Here is a 17,418-nt window from a genome sequence, read left to right as displayed (position 1 = left end):
TTGGGGGTCCCAGGGGGCTCCTGAGGAGCTCTTGTGGCATTTAGGGGGGTCTCAGGGGGTTCCCGAGGGTCCTGGGGGGATTTTGGGGGTCTCAAGGGGCTCCTGAGGGTCCTGGGGAGCTTTTGAGGGGGTCCTGGGGAGGTTTTGGGGGAGGTCTTGAGGGTCTCAGTGGGGTTTGGAGGGTCTTGGGGGGCTCCTGAGGGGCTCTGAGGGGTCCTGGGGGGATTTTGGGGGGTCCTGGGGAATTTTAGGGGAATTTTGGGGGTGCCAGGGGGCTCCTGAGGGGCTCTCGGGGGTCCTGAGGGGATTTTGGGGAGTCTTGGGGGGTCCCAGGGGGCTCCTGAGGGTCTCTTGTGGCTTTTGGGGTTTTTTTTGGGGGGTCTCAGGAGGATTTTGGGGTGAATTTTGGGGGGGGTGGTCCCAGATTTTGGGGAAGGGGCTTTTCCAGCCCAGCACCGAGTGGGGGGAGGGGTCCCCAGCACCAAATTTTGGGGGTGAGACCCCCCAAAGCACCAAATTTTGGGGGGTGAGACCCCCCAAAGCACCAAATTTTGGGGGTGAGACCCCCCAACAGCACCAAATTTTGGGGGTGAGACCCCTAAAAGCACCAAATTTGGGGAGTGGGACCCCTAAAAGCACCAAATTTGGGGGTTGAGACCCCCAAAAGCACCAAATTTGGGTGTTGGGACCCCCCAAAGCACCAAATTTTGAGGAGTGAGACCCCCAAAAACACCAAATTTTGGGGTGAGACCCCCCCAAAGCACCAAAGTTTGGGGGTGAGACCCCCCAAAGCACCAAATTTGGGGAGTGGGACCCCTAAAAGCACCAAATTTTGGGGTTGAGACCCCCAAAAGCACCAAAAATTTTTTTTTGGGGGGGGGGGATAGACCGAGGTAGGATGGGGGGGGGGGTCCCCAAAATTTGGAATTTGGGGGTTTTTGGGGGGTTATAAATTGGGGTGGGGGGTCCCTGAGGGGAGGGGGGGTCCCCATTTTTGGGGGGGAATAAATTTGGGGTTTTCAGGGAGGGGGAAACACCCCAAATTTTTTGGGGGGGTCTAGTCATGGCTTTTGAAAAAATTTAATTTTTTTGGGGGGGGATTTCCCCAAATTTTGGGGTCTCAAGGTGGGGGGTCTTTGCTGGTTTTTTTTGGGGGGTCCCCCCCTTTCTTCAGTTGCTCTCCAGAATTTGGGGACCCCCCAAGGGATTTTGGGGGGTCAAACCATCAGCCAGGAGCACTGGGGGGGAGAAAACCAAAAATTATTGGGGTGTCCCCCCTCCCCAAATTTTTGGGGGGGTCCCTTCTGGTTCTTCCTTTAAATTTGGGGTCCCCCTCATCCTATTATTGGAGGGGGACCCCAAATTTATTTTTGCCCCTCCCACCTCAATTTTGGGGTGTCCCCATGTCCCCCCCACCCAATTTTGGGGTCCCCCTAACCCCCCTCTCCTAATTTTGGGGTCCCCCCTCACCCAAATTTTGGGGTCTCCCCAGGTTTCCAACCCCCTCCCCCCCCAAAAAAAAATCTGGGCTCATTTTGGGTTTTGGGACCCCCATTTTTGGGGACCCTCTTATTTTTGGGATCCCCCTCCTCATTTTTTGGGATCCCCCTCCTCATTTTTGGGGTCCCCCTCCCTATTTTTGGGGTCCCCCTCCCCATTTTTGGGATCCCCCTCCCTATTTTTGGGGTCCCCCTCCCCATTTTTGGGGTCCCCCTCCCCATTTTTGGGGTCCCTCTCCCTATTTTTGGGGTCCCCCTCCTCATTTTTAGGATCCCCCTCCCCATTTTTGGGGTCCCCCTCCCCATTTTTAGGGTCCCCCTCCCCATTTTTGGGGTCTCCTCTCACCCAGGGGCTGCTCCTGCCCCCTCAGTCCTGGGGGGTCCCCGCTCAGCAACAGCCCCTGGTGGGGGGGGGGACATGGGGAGGTGACAAACGGGGACAGGACAGGCTGTCACCCACCCCCCCCATGGTGTGTCACCTCCCTGGTGTCCCCTGACCCCACCCAGTGTCCCCTGACCCCGCCCAGTGTGCCCTTGACCCCACCCAGTGTCCCTCAGTGTCCCCCTGACCCTGCCCAGTGTCACCCAGTGTCACCCCAGTGTCAACTCAGTGTCCCCCTGACCACGCCCAGTGTCCCCCAGTGTCCCCCAGTGTCCCCTTGACCCCTCCCAGTATCCCCTGACCCCTCCCAGTGTCCCCCCAGTGTCCTCCAGTGTCCTCACAGTGTCCCCGTGTCCACTCCAGTGTCCCCCAGTGTCCCCTTGACCCCTCCAAGTGTCCCCCAGTGTCCCCCAGTGTCCCCCAACTCTTCCCAGTGTCTCCCAGTGTCCCCCCAGTGTCCCCCTGACCCCTCCCAGTGTCCCCCAGTGTCCCCCAGTGTCCCCCAGTGTCCCCTTGACCCCTCCCAGTGTCCCCTCAGTGACCCCCAACCCCACCCAGTGTCCCCCAGTGTCCCCCCAGTGTCCCCGTGACCCCTCCCAGTGTCCCCCAGTGTCCCTGTGACCCCTCCCAGTATCCCCCAGTATCCCCCAGTGTCCCCCAGTTTCCCCCTAGTGTCCCCTTGACCCCTCCCAGTGTCCCCCAGTGTCCCCCCAGTCCCCACCCAGTGTCCCCCTGACCCCGCCCAGTGTCCCCTTGACCCCTCCCAGTATCCCCTCACCCTGCCCAGTGTCACCCCAGTGTCCCCAACTCCTCTCAGTGTCCCCCAGTGTCACCCCAGTGACCCCCAACTCCTCTCAGTGTCCCCCAGTGTCCCCCAGTGACCCCCAACCCCACCCAGTGTCCCCCAGTGTCCCCCAGTGTCCCCCTGACCCCTCCCAGTGTCCCCTAGTGTCCCCCAATCCCTCCCAGTGTCCCCAGTGTCCCCCAGTGTCACCCCAGTGTCCCCCCTGTCCCCCATGTCCCCGTACCAGCCCGAGGGGGGGCAGCAGTTGTGGGTCCAGCTCGGGCCGTTTCAGGGGGGCCCCGGGGTCCTCCGGGCTGGGCTCCCTCGGCCTGGGAAACGCGTCAGGCCACGCCCATGGCCACACCCACACAGACACACCCACAGACACACCCACACGGGCCACGCCCACAGCCACACCCACACAGGCCACGCCCATAGACACATCCACACAGACACACCCACAGACACACCCACACGGGCCACGCCCATGGCCACACCCTCACAGGCCATGCCCACACCGCCACACCCATACAGGCCACGCCCACGACCACACCCACACAGCCACACCCACAACCCAAAGCCACACCCACAACACAAAGCCACACCCACAGCCCCCATAGCCACGCCTACAACCCCATGGCCACGCCCACATCCACACCTCCCATAGCCACACCCTGACCGCACCTTTACAAGCCACGTCCACAATCCAGTAGCCACACCCTGGCCACACCCTCCCACCTCCCAGCCACGCCCTTTTCAAGCCACACCCACCCCCCCAAAACAAGCCCCGCCCCTTCAAAGCCCTGCCCCACTTAAAAGCCACGCCCATAACCACACCCAAGCCCCGCCCACCTCTTTCTAGCAGGGCGTGGTGTCGGGGCGTGGCCGAGGGCGGGGTCGCTCCCCCAGCGCGGGAGGGCGTGGCCAGGCCGGGAGGGGGCGGAGCCTCGTCCTGGGAAACTGCGGGCGCGGGGCCTTGTGGGCGGGGCCTCGGCCTTGTGGGCGGGGCCTGTGCGTCTCAAGCCACGCCCCCTTTGGGGCTCGGCCCCGCCCAGCTGGAAATCGCCGTCCATGGGGATGTAGGGGGCCAACATGGCCAGGTCCAGGGGGGACGTCTGCGGGGACATTGGGGACATTGGGGACATTTGGGGACATTGGGGACATTTGGGGACATTTGGGGACATTCGGGGACATTTGGGGACATTCGGGGACATTCGGGGACATTTGGGATGTCCCCAAGGCCGGGGTCACTTATGGGGCAGGATTTGGGGGTCTCCCCCCATTTTTGGGGTCGGGATTTGGGGTCAGAATTTGGGGTCTCCTCCCATTTTTGGGGTCAGAATTAGGGGTCTCTCCCCATTTATGGGGTCAGAATTAGGGGTCTCCCCCCATTTTTGGGGCCGGGATTTGGGGTCTCCCCCCATTTTTGGGGTCGGGATTTGGGGTGGGGGGTCCCTCTCACCTGCAGGGCGGGGCCGGGGCCGCGGCTCCCCCCGAAAATCTTCTGCACCTGCAGCACCACTTTGTCCCCGGGGGGCTGGGGGGGCACAGACATGGACCCCCAGAGCCCCCCAGACCCCAGAGACCCCCCAGACCCCCCCCAGAGACCCCCAGACCCCAAAAAAACCCCCAGAGACCCCCCAGACCCCGAAACTCCCCCCAGAGACCCCCAGACCCCAACCCCCCCCCCCCAAAAAACCCACCCAGACACCTCCAAATCCACCCCCAGAGACCCCCCAAAATCCTCCCAGGACCCCCCAAAACTCCCCCAGACACCTCAGAGACCCCCAGATCCCCCAAAACCCCCCAGACCCCAAATATCCCCCCCAAACAATTCCAAGACCCCCCCAAAACCCCCCCAGACCCCCCAAACCCCCCCAGACACCTCAGAGACCCCTAGATCCCCCAAAACCCCCCAGACCCCAAATATCCCCCCAAAAAATTCCAAGACCCCCCAAAACCCCCCAGAGACCCCCAGAACCCACCCCAAAATCCCCCCAGACCCCCAAGCCCCTCCCCAAAACCCCCCAGACCCCAAATATCCCCCCCAAACAATTCCAAGACCCCCCCAAATCCACCCCCAGACCCCCCAAACCCCCCCAGACACCTCAGAGACCCCTAGATCCCCCAAAACCCCCCAGACCCCAAATATCCCCCCAAAAAATTCCAAGACCCCCCAAAACCCCCCAGAGACCCCCAGAACCCACCCCAAAATCCCCCCAGACCCCCAAGCCCCTCCCCAAAACCCCCCAGACCCCAAATATCCCCCCCAAACAATCCCAAACTCCCCCAGACCCCCCAAAAACCCCCAAAATTTGTGTCAGGACCCCTCCCCCGCCCCCCCACTCACCGGGGAGGGGCTGCGGGGCCGCCGGGGGGGGGCGGGGGTCCCCGGGGGGGGGTCGAAGATGGGGGCGAGGAGCCGGACGAGCTCCGGGGAGCAGAAACGCCGGGGGTCCCTCTGCAGGACCGACTCGGGGACGTGCGAGGGGCGCACGAAGGCCAGGACCCCCGGGACCCCCACCCCTGGGGGAGATAGAATGGTGGGACCCCCGGAAAAATCCCCAAAATTATCCCAGGACCCCCAGGACCTCCGGGACCCCCAACCCTGGGGGGGACAGGAGCGTGAGACCCCCGGAAAAATCCTCAAAATTATCCCAGGACCCCCAGAAAAAATCCCCAGATTATCCCAGGACCCCCAGGACCCCCGGGACCCCCACCCCTGGGGGGATACAATGGTGAGACCCCCAGAAATCCCATCCTGGGACCCCCAGGACCACCCAAAACCAACCCAGAACCCCCGGGACCCCCACCCCTGGGGGGGACAGGAGGGTGAGACCCCTGGAAATCCCATCCCAGGACCCCCAGGACCCCCGGGACCCCCACCCGTGTGGGGGATAGAATGGTGGGACCCCCAGAAATCCCATCCTGGGACCCCCAGGACCCTCAGAAATCCCACCCTGGGACCCCCGGGGGTGCCCCAAAGTCCCTCCCAGTCCCTCCCAATCCCCCCCAATCCCCTCCCAATCCCCTCCCAGTCCCCTCAATGAACTCCCAATATCTCCCCAAGCTCCCCCTGGTGGCGAATTTGGGAACTGCAGCGTCCTCCCAGTATAACCCAGTCCGTTCCCAGTCTAAACCAGTTCCCCCCAGTCCCTCCCAGTCCCTCCCAGTCCCTCCCAGTCCCCTCCCAGTCCCTCCCAATCCCCTCCCAGTCCCTCCCAGTGCCCCCCAATCCCCTCCCAGTCCATCCCAGTCCCCCCAAATCCCCCCCAGTCCCTCCCAGTTCCCTCCCAGTCCCCCCCAATCCCCTCCCAGTCCCCCCCAGTCCCCTCCCAGTCCCCCCCAGTCCCTCCCAGTCCCTCCCAGTCCCCCCCAGTCCCCTCCCAGTCCCCCCCAGTCCCTCCCAGTCCATCCCAGTCCCTCCCAGTCCCCCCCAATCCCCTCCCAGTCCCATCCCAGTCCATCCCAGTCCCTCCCAGTTCCCCCCCAGTTCCCTCCCAGTCCCTCCCAGTCCTCACCCAGGCTCAGGTCCAGCACAGCATCCGGCGGGGCGGGGGCGGGGGGCGGTGGGCGGCGACCCCCCCCCAAATCCCGGCGCTGGGTTTGCTCCAGGGACAGGACGAGCCCTCGCTGCTCCACGCGGCTGGGGAGGGGGCGTCAGGCCGAGACCCTCCCCCAGGGAGGGCTTGGGGGGTCCCCAAAGACCCCCCGGGGAGGGGAGGTTTGAGGGGGGTGGGATTTTGGGATTTTTGGGGGGGGGGGATTTGGGGGTCCATTGAGGGTCTTCCCCAGTGTGGCCACGCCCCCCTTGTGAGACCCCCCCCCCAAATGTCACCTGGGACCTCCCCAGTGTCACCTGTGACCCCCCAAAATGTCCCAAATGTCCCCAATGTCCCCCATGACCCCACTGTCCCCACTGTCCCCACTGTCCCCAGTGTCCCCAATGTCACCTGAGCACAAAGTGCAGGCAGACGATGCCCTCGGGGGCCGCGCGCCCCCCGCCCATGACGGTGGCCTGGGTCTGCGCCCACAGGAACCCCCCGCGCTTGGCCAGGAACCGGTACTGGCTGGTCACAGCCTGCCCCTTGCTCAGAACTGCAATTTGGGGGGTCACGGGGGGTGTTTGGGGGGTTTGGGGGGGGTTTGAGGGGTCACAGAGGGGCTTTGGAGCGTTTGGGGGGGTTAGGGGGTCACAGGGGGGGTTTGGGGTGTCCCAAAGGGGGTTTGGGGGGTCCTGGAGGAGGTTTGGGGTGTCCCAAAGGGGGTTTGGGGTGTCCCAGGGTGGGATATGGGGTGTCCTAGAGGGGATATGGGGTGTTTGGGGGGGGCGTATAGGGATGTTCAGTGGGGTTTTGAGAGTGTTTGGGGTGTCCCAGGGGGGGAATTTGGGGTGTCCTGGGAGTGTTTGGGGTGTCCCAGAGGGGGTTTGGGGTGTTTGGGGGGGATTGGGGTGTCCCAGAGGGGGTTTGGGGTGTTTGGGGGAGATTTGGGGTGTCACAGGGGGGATTTGGGGTGTCCCAAAGGGGGTTTAGGGTGTCCCAGAGGGGGTTTGGGGTGTTTGGGGGGGAGGGTATGGGGATATTCGAGGGGGTTTTGAGGGGTTTTGGGGTGTCCCAGATGGGGTTTGGGGTGTCCTAAAGGGGGATTTGGGTGTCCTAGAGGGGATATGGGGTGGTTGGGGAGGGGTATGGGGATGTTCGAGGGGGTTTTGAGGGGGTTTGGGGTGTCCCAAAGGGGATTTGGGGTGTCCCAAGGGGTTATTGGGGTGTGCCGGGGGGGTTTGGGGTGTCCTAAAGGGGGTTTGGGTGTCCTAAAGGGGGTTTGGGATACCCAGGGGGGATTTGGGGTGTCCCAAAGGGGTTATTGGGGTGTCCCAGAGGGGGTTTGTGGTGTCCTGGGAGGGTTTAGGGTGTCTCAGAGGGGATTTGGGGTGTTTGAGGTGTCCCGGGGGGGATTCAGGGTGTTCTGAGGTGTCCCAGGAAGGATTTGGGGTGTTTGGGAGGGGGGTACAGGGGTGTTTGGGGGATCACAGAGGGGGTTTAGGGTGTCCCAAGGGGTTATTGGGGTGTCCCAGGGGGTGTTTGGGTGTCCTGGGAGGGTTTAGGGTGTCTCAGAGGGGATTTGGGGTGTTTGAGGGGGGTTTGGGGTATCTGGGGGGTTACTGGGGTGTCCCAGAGGGGGTTTGGGATACCCAAGGGGGTTATTGGGGTGTTCAGGGGGGTTTTGAGGGGATATTGGGGTGTCCCAGGGGGGGTTTGGGGTGTCCCAGGTGGATTTTGGGGTGTCCTGGGGGGATTATGAGGTTTCCGGGGGGGACTTTGGGGTCCCCAGGTGTATTTTGGGCCCTCCAGGTGTATTTAGGGTTCCCCAGGTGTATTTTGGGGTCTCCCCAGGTGTATTTTGGGCCCCCCAGGTGTATTTTGGGGTCTCCCCAGGTGTATTTAGGTGTCCCCAGGTATATTTTGGGCCCCCCAGGTGTATTCTGGGGTCCTCCAGGTGTATTTTGGGCCCCCCAGGTGTATTTAGGGATCCCCAGGTATATTTTGGGGTGTCCCCAGGTATATTTTGGGCCCCCCAGGTGTATTTAGGGTTGCCCAGGTGTATTTTGGGCCCCCCAGGTGTATTCTGGGGTCCTCCAGGTGTATTTTGGGCCCCCCAGGTGTATTTAGGGTTCCCCAGGTGTATTTTGGGGTCTCCCCAGGTGTATTTTGGGCCCCCCAGGTGTATTTAGGGTTCCCCAGGTGTATTTTGGGGTCCCCAGGTGGATTTTGGGCCCCCGAGGCAGTTTTGGGGTGTCCCCAGGTGTGTTTTGGGGCCCCCGAGGCAGTTTTGGGGTCCCCAGGTGTATTTTGGGTTCCCCAGGTGTATTTTGGGCCCCCCAGGTGTATTTAGGGTTGCCCAGGTGTATTTTGGGGTCTCCCCAGGTGTATTTTGGGCCCCCCAGGTGTATTTAGGGTTCCCCAGGTGTATTCTGGGGTCCCCCAGGTGTATTTAGGGATCCCCAGGTGCATTTAGGTGTCCCCAGGTGTATTTTGGGCCCCCCAGGTATATTTTGGGCCCCCCAGGTGTATTTAGGGATCCCCAGGTATATTTTGGGCCCCCCAGGTATATTCTGGGGTCCCCCAGGTGTATTTAGGGATCCCCAGGTGTATTTTGGGCCCCCGAGGCAGTTTTGGGGTGTCCCCAGGTGTATTTTGGGGTGACTCACGGGTGTGGACGCTCCGGCTCAGGGTGTTGGAGTCGAGCGCGTGGACGAACTCGTAGAGGGAACAGCCCAGGAGCTCCTCGGGGTGGTACCCGGCCACCTCCCCGATCCTGCGCCCCAAAATCATCAATGGACACCCCAAAATTATCCAGGGATACCCCAAAATCATCAATAGACACCCCAAAATTATCAAAAGACAGCCCAAAGTTATCAAAAGACACCCCAAAACCATCAATAGACATCCCAGAATTATCAAAAGACACCCCAAAACCATCAATGGACACCCCAAAATCATCAATAGACACCCCAAAGTCATCAAAAGACACCCCAAAATTATCAAAAGACACCCCAAAATCATCAGGGAAACACCAAAGTTTTGTGGGGGTTTTTTTGTTTTTTTTTTGGGGGGGGTTTTGAGGGTTTTTGGTTTTTTTTTTTTGTTTTTTGGGGGGTTTTTGGGAGGTTTTTTTGGGGTTTTTTTGGGTTTTTGGGTTTTTTTTGGGGGGGTTTTGAGATGTTTTTGGGGGGTTTTTTGGGGGGGTTTTTTGGGGGGTTTTTTGTGGGTTTTTTGTGGTTTTTGGGGGGTGTTTTTTGTGGTTTTTTTGGGTTTTTTGTGGTTTTTGGGGGGGTTCTTTTGGGTTGTTTTTTTTTGGGGGAGGGTTTTGTTTTGTTTTTTTTTGTTATTTTTGGGTTTTTTGGGGGTTTTTTGGGGGTTTTTTGGGGTTTTTTTGTTCTTTTTTGTTGGTTTTTTTTGTTGTTTCTGTTTTTGTTTGTTTACTTGTTTTTGTTTTTTGTGGGGTTTTTTTTGGGTTTTTTTTTTTGTTTGTTTGTTTGTTTTTTGTTTGTTTGTTTGGGGGTTTTTTTGGTGGTTTTGTGGGATTTTTGTGGTGTTTTTTTGTGGGTTTTTTGTGGGTTTTTTGTGGGGTTTTTTGTGATTTCTTTTGTATTTTTTTTAAATTTTTTTGTGATTTTTTTTTTGGGGAATTTTTTTTTAAATATTTTTCCCAACCTGTCATCGCAGTAGGCATTTTTTGGGGTTTTTTGTGTTTTTTTTTTTTTTTTTTGGGGGGGGGGGGTTTGGGGGTTTTTTTTGGGGTTTTTTTGGTTTGGTTTGGTTTTGTTTTGTTTTTTTGTTTTGTTTTGTTTTTGGGTTTTTTTGAGTGGTTTTTTTTTGGGTCTTTTTGGGTTTTTTTGAGTTTTTTTTTTTGGTTTTCTGGGGTTTTTTTTGTTTGGTTGGGGTTTTTTTTGTTGTTTGTTTTTGTTTTTGTTTTTGTTTTGTTTTTTTGGGGGGAGGTTTTTTTGTGGTTTTTTTTGTGGGGTTTTTGTGGTTTTTTTTTTGTTGTTTTTTGTTTTTTGGGTTTTTTTGTTTTGTTTTTTTTTGTGTGTGTGGTTTTTTTTTTTTTTGTTTTTTTTTTTTTTTTTTTTTTTTGGTGTGGGTGGTTTTTTTGATTTTTTAATATTTTTTTAAATTTTTTTTTTTTCCATTTTTTCCCCCCTCCAAACCTGTCATCGCAGTAGGTGAACTTCATGTCCATGGAGTGCCGGGTGAGGACGGTGCCCGAGCCCAGGGGGGCCTCGATGGCCCCGGGGTGGGGAATGGCCTCACAGATCAGCACCAGGCAGCGCAGGGGGGGCTCCGCAGACCCCGGCCCGGGGTAGCTCCTCATGTGCCCCGTGCAGTGCAGAACCTGCAGGGAGTCACAATTTGGTCAGAAAAAAGGTCAGGAATAAACTGGGGTTTGGGAGGAAATGGCAAAAAAAATTTTGGAGGAGTTTTGTGGGGGTTTAACGAAAAAATTCTCTGAAAATTACTGAGGAATCCCCAGGGATTTACACCAAAAAAAAATCTTAAATCCCTTCAGGTGCCACCCCCTGATGTCCCCAATGTCCCCACTGTCCCCAATGTCCCCAGTGTCCCCAGTTCCCCAATATCCCCCAATGTCCCCAAATGTCCCCACTGTCCCCAATGTCCCCACTGTCCCCAATGTCCCCAATGTCCCCACTGTCCCCAATGTCCCCAATGTCCCCAATGTCCCCAATGTCCCCAAATATCCCCAATCCCCCCAATGTCCCCAAATGCCCCAAAATGTCCCCAATGCCCCTCCACTGTCCCCAATGTCCCCAAACGTCCCCAATGTCCCCCAATGTCCCCAATGTCCTCAAATGTCCCAAATGTCCCCAATATCCCCCAATCCCCCCAATGTCCCCAAATGTCCCCAATCCTCCTCAATGTCCCCAATGTCCCCCCATGTCCCCAATGTCCCCAATATCCCCAATATCCCAAATGTCCCCAAAGTCCCCAATATCCCCAATATCACCGAGTGTCCCCAATGTCCCCAAATGCCCCAAATGTCCCCAATCCCTCCAATGTCTCCCCAGTGTCTCCAATCCCCTCAATGTCCCCAATATCCCCAATCCTCCCAATGTCCCCAATGTCCCCACTGTCCCCAATCCCCCCAAATGTCCCCAAATGTCCCCAAACGCCCCCTCCCCTTTTCACCTTCCAGGAGGCGGCTTTGAGGTTGAGGCAGCGCCCCCTGCCGGTCAGCGTGCTCTTCATCCGCAGGGAGAAACTGCGGCCCGAGCGCTCCCCCCGCCCCCGGCGGGGCCCCCCTGGGGTCACCGGGGTCACCAGGGGTCACAGAGGTCACCGGGGGTCACCAGGGGTCAGGGGGGTCACAGGGGTCACCAGGGGTCACAGGGATTGGGGAGGGTCACAGGGGTCCTGGGGGGTCACAGGGGTCACAGGGGTCACAGGAATTGGGAAGGGTCACTGGGGGGTCACAGGGGGTCATGGGGGGGTCACCAGGGGTCACAGGGGTCAGGGGGGGTCACAGGAAGTGGGGGGTCCCAGGGGGGTCCCAGGGATTGTGGCTGGAGTGCTCCCCTCCCCACTGGAGGGGCCCCCCTGGGGTCACCGGGGTCACCGAGGGGTCACAAAGGTCATGGGGGGGTCACAGGGGTCAGGAAGGTCACGGGTGTCAAGGGGGGTCACAGGAATTGGGGGGTCACAGGGGGGTCCCAGGGATTGAGGAGGGTCACAGGGGGTCAAGGGGGTCACCAGGAGTCACAGAGGTCACCGGGGGGTCACAGGAATTGGGGAGGGTCACAGGGGGTCGGGGGGGTCACCAGGGTCACCAGGGGTCAGGGGGGGTCACAGGAATTGGGGGGTCCCAGGGGGGGTCCCAGGGATTGGGGGTGACAGAGATCAAAGGGGTCAACAGGGATTGGGAGGGTCACAGGGGGTCAGGGAGGGTTACCCGGGGTCACCAGGGGTCATGGGGGGCTCACAGGGGTCACAGGGTCAGGGGGGTCACAGGGGTCAAGGGGAGTCACAGGGATATTTGAGGAGGGGTCTCACCCTGGCGGGGTCTCAGGGATATTTTTGGGCTCAGGGATATTTGGGGGTCCCAGGGGGGTTAATTTGGGCAGGGGTCTCAGGGATATTTTTGGGGGTCTCAGGGATATTTCTGGGGATCCCAGGGGGGTCTCAGGGATATTTTTGAGGGTCCCAGGGGGTTAATTTGGGGAGGGGTCTCAGGGATATTTTGGGGATCCCAGGGGGGTCTCAGGGATATTTTTGAGGTCCCAGGGGGTTAATTTGGGTGGGGGTCTCACCCTGGCGGGGGCTCAGGGATGATTTGGGGGTCTCAGGGATATTTTTGGGGATCCCAGGGGGTTAATTTGAGGAGGGGTCTCAGGGATGATTTGGGGTTCTCAGAGACATTTTTAGGGTCCCAGGGGTGTTAATTTGGGGAGGGGTCTCAGTGACATTTGAGGGACTCTGGGGGGGGGGTCTCAGGGATATTTTGGTGTCCTGGGGGGGTTAATTTGGGGAGGGGTCTCAGGGATATTTTTGGGGGTCCTGAAGGTGTCTCAGGGATATTTTTTGGGATCCCAGGGGGGGTCTCAGGGGTATTTTTGGGGGTCTCAGGGATATTTCTGGGGGTCCCGGGGGGGTCCCAGGTGTGTTAATTTGAGGAGGGGTCTCAGTGATATTTTTGGGCATCCCAGGGGAGGGTCAGAGGGATTTTGGGTATCCCAGGGGGATCCTGGTAGGATTAATTTGAGGAGGGGTCTCAGTGACATTTGGGGGCTCTGGGGAGGGGTCTCAGGTTTATTTTTGGGGTCCCAGTAGGATTAATTTGAGGAGGGGTCTCAGTGACATTTGGGGGCTCTGGGGAGGGGTCTCAGGGATATTTTGGGGGTCTCAGGGTATTAATTTGGGGAGGGGTCTCACCCTGGCGGGGGCTGAGCACGTCCTGCAGCTCCTCGTGGTCACAGGGGTGCACGAAGTCGAACACGCTGTGCCCGATCAGCTCCAGCTGGGGGGGCCCGGGGGGTCACCGACCCCTCCCCAAAATTTTAGGGACCCCCCCCCCAAAAATTTGGGACCCCCCCAAAAAAAATTTAGGACCTCCCAGAAAAATTTGAGACCTCCCAGAAAAATTTGGGACCCCCCCCAATAAATTTTTGGGATCTTCCAGGCAAAATTTGGGGGTTCCCAGATGATTTTTGGGGTTTTTTTAAGAGTTTTGAGACCCCTTCCATAAATTTTTGGGGTCCCCCCAAATAAATTTTTGGGACCCCCCATGAAAAATTTTTGGGATCCCCCCCCAATAAATTTTTTGAACCCCCCAAACCAGATTTTTAACCCTTTTTTGATCAATTTTTGGCCCTTTTTTGAGCAATTTTTGGCCTTTTTTGAGCAATTTTTGGCCCTTTTTTGAGCAATTTTGGTGTCGCTCCAAACCCATTTTTTTCCATCTCCACTGGAATATTTTTGGGCTCCCTCTGACAGATTTTTGTGACCCCCCAGGTGATTTTTGGGGTCCCCAAAACAGATTTTTTACCCTTTTTTGAGCAATTTTTGGCCCTTTTTTCAGCAATTTCAGGGTCGCTTTAAACCCATTTTTTTCCATCTCCCCTGGAATATTTTTGGGCTCCCTCTGACAGATTTTTGTGGCCCCCCAGGTGGTTTTTGGGACCCCCACCCACCTGGCTGAGCCCCAGGAGGCGGCTGACGTTCTCGGACAGGTAAATCATGTCGCCGCCCTCGCTCAGCACCATCACGAACCCGCTCAGGGCCTGCAGGTAAAATCCATCCACCGCCTCGGCCGCCGCCGCCCAAGCGCCTGGGGGGGGTTTGGGGGGGCGTCAGGGGGTCCCCAAAATCATGGGGGGGTCGGGGGGGCTCTAAATGGGTCGGGGGTCTTGGGGGGTGAAAGGAAAAACCCACCCCTCCCCTTTGGGTGGGGCTGTTTAGGGACATTTAGGGGGTCTTGGGGTCTTTTTTGGGGGGTCTGGGGGCGTCAGGGGGTCCCCCAAATCATGGGAGGGGTCGGGGGGTCCCTAAATGGGTCGGGGGTCTTGGGGGGGTGGAAGGTGGTACCCACCCCTCCCCTTTGGGTGGGGCTGTTTAGGGGGTTTTAGAGGGTTTTTGGGGGGTCTGGGGGGGTTTTAGGGGGTCTGGGGGCGTCCCCAAAATCATGGGAGGGGTCGGGGGGGTCCCTAAATGGGTCGGGGGTCTTGGGGGGTGGAAGGTTGTACCCATCCCTCCCATTGGGTGGGGCTATTCAGGGACTTTTAGGGGGTCTTAGGGGGCTTTCAAGGGGTCTGGGGGGATTTCAAAGGGGTCTGGGGGCTCGGGGGGAGGTCCTCCAAAAAATGGGGGGGGTCTGGGGAGGCTCTGGGGAGGGTGGGGGGAGTTTTGGGGGTCCTGGAGGGGTCTTGGGGGTATTTTGGGGGGTCCCAGGGGAGGTTTTGATGACCCTGGGGGGTTTCTGATGGATCTGGGGGGGGGTTCCCAATGAATTTAGGGAGAGGTCTCGGGTTTCCCTGTGGATTTTGGGGTGCCCTGATGGATTTGGGGGGGGGATTTTGGGGGTCTCGATTGATTTTGGGGTTCTCTCTGGGTTTGGGAGGGGATTTTGGGGGTTCCCAGTGGATTTTGGGATGCCCTGATGGATTTTGGGGTTCCCAATGGGTTCAGGACTGTTCCCAGTGGATTTTAGGGGTCTTGGTGATTTCGGGTTTCCCGCTGGGTTTGGGAGGGGGATTTTGGGGTGTCCCAATGGATTTCGGGGTTCCCAATGGATTTAGGGGGGGAATTTGGGTGTCCCACCAATTTTGGGGTGCCCTAATGAACTCGGGGTGTCCCTCACCGGCGGCCAGCAGGCGCTGCACCCTCAGGTAGCTGATGGATTTGGGGGAATATTTTGGGATGGATTTTGGGATGGATTTTGGGGTGGATTTTGGGATGGATTTTGGGGTTGGGGATGGATTTTGGGGTCCCTGATGGATTTGGGGTGTCCCTCACCGGCGGCCAGCAGGCGCTGCACCCTCAGGTAGCTGATGGATTTGGGGGAATATTTTGGGATGGATTTTGGGATGGATTTTGGGGTTGGGGATGGATTTTGGGGTTGGGGATGGATTTTGGGGTTGGGGATGGATTTGGGGTGTCCCTCACTGGCGGCCAGCAGGCGCTGCACCCTCAGGTAGCTGATGGATTTGGGGTTGGGGATGGATGTTGGGGTTGGGGATGGATGTTGGGGTTCAGGATGGATTTTGGGATGGATTTTGGGATGGATTTTGGGATGGATTTTGGGATGGATTTTGGGGTCCCTGGTGGATTTGGGGTGTCCTCACCGGCGGCCAGCAGGCGCTGCACCCTCAGGTAGCTGATGGATTTGGGGTTGGGGATGGATGTTGGGGTTGGGGATGGATTTAGGGGTTGGGGATGGATTTGGGGTGGATTTTGGGATGGATTTTGGGGTTGGGGATGGATTTGGGGTGTCCCTCACCGGCGGCCAGCAGGCGCTGCACCCTCAGGTAGCTGATGGTTTTGGGATGGATTTTGGGGTGGATTTTGGGATGGATTTTGGGATGGATTTTGGGATGGATTTTGGGGTTGGGGATGGATTTTGGGGTCCCTGGTGGATTTGGGGTGTCCCTCACCGGCGGCCAGCAGGCGCTGCACCCTCAGGTAGCTGATGGTCAGCCTCATGATGGACGCCTTGTCCAGGTGGGCGCTGACCCCGCGGGCGAAGGGCAGAGCCAGCGCCAGCTGCCCGAACACCTCGGCCTCGCGGCTCCGACGACACCGCGCCGCGTCCCGGGAACGCTCCCGGCGCCCCTCGGGGGTCGGCCTGGGGGGGACACAAAAAAATGAACCCCAAAAATCCCAAAATGAACCCCAAAATCCCCCCTGTGTGCAAAAAATCCCGGATTCCTCCCATTTTCCCCCATTTTCCTTTTTTTTTTTTTTTTTTTCCAATTTTTGCTCCATTTTTCCTGGGTTTTTTCACCATTTTTTCTCCTTTTTTTTTTTTTTTTTTTTTTTCCCATTTTTTCTCCTTTTTTTTCCCATTTTTTCTGGTTTTTTTCCCCATTTTTCCTGGGTTTTTTCTCCATTTTTCCTCCCATTTTCCCCCCATTTTTCCCCATTTTTTCTGGGTTTTATTTCCCCACCATTTCTTCCCCATTTTTTCCCATTTTCTTTCCTTTTTTTTTTTTTTTTCTCCCATTTTTCCCCCCATTTTTCCCCCCATTTTTCCCCATTTATTTTCCCTTTTCCCCCATTTTTCCTGGGTTTTTTTCTCCTATTTTCCCTGTTTTTCCCCCACTCCCCCCGCGGTGCCCGTGCTGTGCGGCACGTGTGAATATCCCCAATTCCCCCCTTTTTTCCCCCATTTTTTCCCCTTTATTTTCCCCCATTTTTTCTGGTTTTTCCCCCATTTTTCCTATTTTTTTCCTCCCATTTTTTCTGGTTTTTTTCTCCATTTTTCCCCCATTTTTTCCCCCTTTCCCCCCTTTTTTTCCTTTTTTTTTTTTTTTTCCATTTTTTCCCCATTTCTCCCCCTTTTTTTTCCTGTTTCCTCCCCCCAATTTTTTTCCCTTTTTCTCCCCCCATTTTTCCCTTTTTTTCCTGTTTTTCCCCCCATTTTTTCCCCATTTTCCGGGTTTTTTTCCCCCACCACCACCATTTCTTCCCTATTTTTTCCCTTTTTTTTTTTTTTTTCCCTATGTTCCCCCCATTTTTCCCCCATTTTTTCTGGTTTGTTTGTTTGTTTGTTTGTTTGGGGTTTTTTCCCACCATTTCTTCCCCATTTTTTCCCTTTTTTTTTTTTTTTTTTTTTCCCCTATGTTCCCCCCATTTTTCCCCCATTTTTTTTTTTTTTAAATTTATTTATTTTTTTTTTTTCCCACCATTTCTTCCCCATTTTTTCCCTTTTTTTTTTTTTTTTTTTTTTTTTTTTGGTTTGTGTGGTTTTTTTTTTTGTTGTTTTTTTTTGTGTGTTTTTTTTGTGGTTTTTTTGGGTTTTTTGTTTTGTTTTGTTTTGTTTTTTTTTCCCCCCATTTCCCCCCATTTTTCCTGGATTTTTTTCCCCATTTTTCCCCCATTTTTCCCCCAGTCCCCCTGGTCTCCGTGCAGTGCGGCACGTGCGTTTCCCGGGACGGGCTGTTCCCGTTCCCTGTTCCCTGTTCCCTGTTCCGTTCCCTGTTCCCTGCTCAGCTCCTGGCGCGGGGCCCGGGGGGCCGCGGC

The 17,418-nt window shown here is 56.8% G+C and overlaps 1 protein-coding gene across 1 annotated transcript; it reads right to left on the bottom strand.

Moving 5' to 3' along the window:
* Positions 1-1,217: 1,217 nt before the first annotated feature.
* Positions 1,218-17,418, bottom strand: HIF3A (hypoxia inducible factor 3 subunit alpha; the record flags this gene model as incomplete). Its single annotated transcript, XM_083877162.1, has 13 exons — positions 15,831-17,418; positions 13,872-14,008; positions 13,102-13,198; positions 11,374-11,486; positions 10,377-10,561; positions 8,877-8,983; positions 6,619-6,763; positions 6,187-6,311; positions 5,049-5,191; positions 4,128-4,202; positions 3,518-3,780; positions 2,910-2,994; positions 1,218-1,238 (listed from the first exon to the last, which is right to left on the bottom strand). The coding sequence occupies exons 1-13, from the start codon at positions 16,159-16,161 to the stop codon at positions 1,218-1,220; spliced, it is 1,827 nt and encodes a 608-aa protein (XP_083733288.1). The 5' UTR covers positions 16,162-17,418.

The sequence above is a fragment of the Zosterops lateralis genome (genome assembly GCF_965231275.1).
Source record: "Zosterops lateralis genome assembly, chromosome: 23".
Taxonomy (NCBI): domain Eukaryota; kingdom Metazoa; phylum Chordata; class Aves; order Passeriformes; family Zosteropidae; genus Zosterops; species Zosterops lateralis.
The sequence above is the reverse complement of the archived record's forward strand: the minus strand, read 5'-3'. Positions and strand labels throughout refer to the sequence as shown.